Source organism: Trichechus manatus, unplaced genomic scaffold, assembly GCF_000243295.1.
Source record: "Trichechus manatus latirostris isolate Lorelei unplaced genomic scaffold, TriManLat1.0 scaffold00240, whole genome shotgun sequence".
Lineage (NCBI taxonomy): Eukaryota > Metazoa > Chordata > Mammalia > Sirenia > Trichechidae > Trichechus > Trichechus manatus.
Genome location: NW_004444176.1, coordinates 3047047 through 3051256, shown reverse-complemented (window position 1 = coordinate 3051256; position 4210 = coordinate 3047047). Strand labels below are relative to the sequence as shown.

Below are 4210 nucleotides of genomic sequence, written 5' to 3'. Positions count from 1 at the left end.
TTTATATACTAGCAATGAAGAATCCAAAAAAGAAATAAACAATTCCACTTAAAATAGCATCCAAAGGAATAAAAAGCTTAGAAATAAACTTACCAAAAGAAGTGTAAGAATTGAAGTTAGCACGTACCAGGCCATAATCAACGTATTGAGGAAGAGTTGCTAGTTAAGCAGGAAAAGTCATTGCTCTTGTTGTGTTTACATTCTAGTTAGAGGAGATAGATGAACATGTGAACACAAAAGAGCTGCTAATTGTAGTTGAGTAATGTTCAGGACTATGTATGAAGAATAAAGTGGGAAGGGGACAATATTGAGCAAGAAGTGAGGTGACTATTATATGGTAAACTTTAAGCAGAAACCTGAAGACAGAGAGGGAGCATTCCAAACAGAGGGACCAGGAAGTAAAAAGACCTGAGGCAAGAGCCTGTTTATGATTTTTTAGGAATACAGCCACTCCTCCTCACTTATCAACGTGGTTAGGTTGCAAAGAACAGGTTGTTATGCGAAGATCAGTGTTATGCAAAAATGGAGGATGACCACATCAGATCACAAAATGGAGGATGACTACATCATTGCATAACTTCCAAATTACATCATTTCATAACTGCCCAACCACTTAGAATCATGGCCCAGCCAAATTGACACATGGCCTTAACCATCACACCCAGCAACACTCTCGTCTCACACTTTGGCTTTTGTTACTGCCAGACATACATCGTTAATGCACAAAATAATCGGATATTAGATTTTTTACTATTGTTGTAAATCTGAAATGTCAGATAATGAGACAGTCGATAAGTGAGGAGAAGGTGTAGCAAGGAAATCAGTATGAATGTAGTGAGTTGAATGAGCCAGAGAAGAATAAGAGATGCTGTAGCTCACCCAGAACTAAGGTATCCATGAATTAGTGACATTATCCATTTCATATCATTTCCAGTAAGAAAAATGTTTTACGTTATCATTAGTTATCATTAGTGTTAGTAGTTTTTAATTTTTTTTTATGTTTTACAAAACTTGAAGAGTTTCTTGTCATATATGGATAAACTGAAAAATGCCATTATATTGATATCCCTTTTTTGTATTCGGACCTTTTTTCTTTTGAAAATTATTATGTAACCTGTACTGTTTCTATCAAATGACTTAGTGAAGACAGAAATATTAGTTCCTTTAAGAAGCTGTACTTACGTAGCTCTCAATAAATTATGGTAACAGAAAGCAAATGCTTTCATTAAAAAATTCATATCATTTTTCCTTCATTTGGGACTCGGAACAATTTTTCGACTAGAGAAAAAAAAAAGGTTAGACATGAGCTTGCATTCTGATACTCCAATTGATTATTTTAATTTCTTGTATTAAAAACTAGCCATTCCACTAACCTCATTTGGCAAACTGCCTTTGCCACGTTTGAAAGCACAATAGGATCCTTGCATATGCTTCTATTCGTGGACTTGTGTGTGGCTAGTTTGACATATATGCTTGCACTAGCATGTATTAGAGAACATGTGAATAAATCAAATGCCATTAAAAAGTTTTTGAAAAACAAACCCTGATATTCTTAAGTTCCCCTGAGCAATTATCATTTATGTATTACATTTCAAAACATAATGTTTTCTTTTTATAGACAATAGACTTCTGAGGAGGTAAGTGTATCACCTTAGGAATTAAGTGCATTGAAGGCTTTGAAGTGTGAGCCATTGAACAGAGAATATCTGAGGGAAAAAAACTGGGTTATTGTGGATTCTACAATATTAAAAATTTAAGCCTAGAGATAATTTTGCCTTCTCAACAACCTTCTTGAATGCACTCTTGACATCCTTGTTCCTCAGGCTGTAGACCAGAGGGTTCATCATGGGGATGATCATGGTGTAGAACACGGATGCCATTTTGTCTGTGTCCATGGAATGACTGGAAGTTGGCTGTAAGTACATAAAGATGATTGTCCCATAGAAGATGGAAACAGTGGTGAGGTGGGAACCACAGGTGGAAAAGGCCTTCTTTCGTCCCTCAGCTGAGTGCATTTTCAGGATAGCAATAAAAATGAACAGATAAGAGTTCAAGATAACCAAGAGAGTGAAAAAGATAGTGCCACCAGCCAAACTGAAGAGCACAATCTCATTAGTGTAGATATCAGAACATGAGAGAGCCATCAGTGGGAGGATGTCACAGAAAAAGTCATTAATCACATTGGAATTACAGAAGGAGAGGTGGAAAGTGAAGGCAACAATGATGGAAGATTGCAAAAGTCCACAGATGTAGGAGCCAGTGACCAGTAGAGCACACATGGTACTTGTCATGGTGGTGGTGTAATGCAGGGGCTTACACACTGCTGCGTGGCGGTCAAAGGCCATTGAGGCCAGGAGGAAATTTTCAGTAGCCGCAAAAGCTGCAAAAAAGAACATCTGGGCAGCACACGCATTGTGGGAAATGATCTTATCTCCTGTGAGAAACCCCACTATTACCTTGGGAGTGACCGTTGAGGCATAAACAAAGTCTACCAGGGACAGGTTACTGAGGAAAAGGTACATAGGAAAGTGAAGTCTAGAGTCTAACAGAATCAACATGATCATCCCCAGGTTCCCAACAAGAGTGATGAAGTAAATGAGAGTGAAGATTAAAAATAAGGGGACCTGCAGCTGTAGGGCATCTGTTAGCCCCGCAAGAATGAATTCAGTCACCTCTGAGATGTTCTCCATCAAAGTCACTGGCGACTCATTATGTGAGACATCTATGGCAAGATGAGAAAACACAAGATAATGCTATTTGAACCCTACCATGAGAACTGAAGTGTGGCCAGAGTCTCTTGCTCTCATGCACCAGCTTCCTGTCCAGAGCAGGATCCTATATTCAAGAAACTGGACTGAATTCTGGGCAGCGATGGAGCGAGTGGAGGTCTTTCATCTGCAATTGGCATGGAAAGGCTCTAGAATGTCTCTGCTGACCATGATTGCCACAGGGATCCAGATTATGACTTTGGGGTCACATTCCACCTTGTTTGTTATATAACATACTTGGCAATACATATTACTCTGCACCAGAGGACTCTTTTTCACTACTTGGCCATGACTTGCAAGCATTCTTATCAGTTTATATATTGTATTTCTTGTTGACATCTAGAAAGCTAAATCAACAGAAAGTAAAATACAGGAAACATTTGGCCAGTCACTGGTATATAATGCTGACTAGCCCTGTCAAAGACATTTCCCAGCTATTAGGGCCCCTCAGCACCTGGTGCATAATAGCTGAATATACACAGTGACCCATGGCCCTGCATTAGAGACACACACACATTTCTCTCTAATCCATGAAGACCTTTAACTGGGTGCTTCACTTCAAGTTGGGCCCTGAAGGAAGCTGTGCTTGCCTTTTTCAGTAAATCTAAAACTAAATGTGCAGCTTTTCAATAGCTAGGGGCAAAATTTTAAATATTTTCTCTCCATATAAAGATCTTTATTTTTCTCGTAGACTGATGTTTTCCATTTCCCTACATCCCTCTGCTTTATTTGTGAGGAAGGGGGATTAGAGGGAGGCAGAAGTGTTGCTATTATACTTTTCTAGAGACTAGCATGGGGCAGGAGTCCCTGGGTGGTGCAAAGAGTTAACATGCTCAGCTGCTAACTGAAAGGTGGGAACTTTGAGTCCACCCAGAGGCACCATGGAAGAAAGGCCCGGAGTTCTAATTCTGAGACATCAGCCATTGAAATCCTGTGGAGCATAGTTCTACTCTGAAACACTCAGGGTTGCCATGAGTCAGCGATGACTCCTTGACAACTGGTTTTTAAGAGGCTCTGTGTCCCCAACCAACCACAGACCTCCTGCCATGTCATAGCATGTATCAGTCATGCTCACCTCCAGAGGATGCTCAGCTGACAGCTTATTGTGTCTGTTGTGATTATAGCATGAGAGGCCATTTCAACGCAAAAGCCAGTCCTGGTTTTTGAATCTTGAATCTTTCACTTCTCCTTGGTTAACAATTTTTCTCAGTCAAGGCAGGATATGATATGACCCTTGTTTTTAAGGATAGCCTGGTGGGAAAAATCAATATGCAAATGGGTATGTTAATCATAATGCATCGCCACAGTAGAGGCATGCACAGGGTGCTTTGAGCAGAAAGGATGTAGTTTTAGCCCACTTTAGGGGCACAGGAAGACTTTCTGGGAATGATAACTTCTAACCTGTGACTTGGAGATCGAGAAAATAATAATAATGATGATTA

At 39.8% G+C, this 4210-nt stretch overlaps 1 protein-coding gene across 1 annotated transcript; it reads right to left on the bottom strand.

Moving 5' to 3' along the window:
- Nucleotides 1-1745: 1745 nt before the first annotated feature.
- On the bottom strand, nucleotides 1746-2771 carry LOC101353018 (olfactory receptor 5B12-like). The gene is given in 1 exon segment (XM_004389347.2): nucleotides 1746-2771. A coding segment is annotated over 1 exon segment (1026 nt).
- Nucleotides 2772-4210: the final 1439 nt, after the last annotated feature.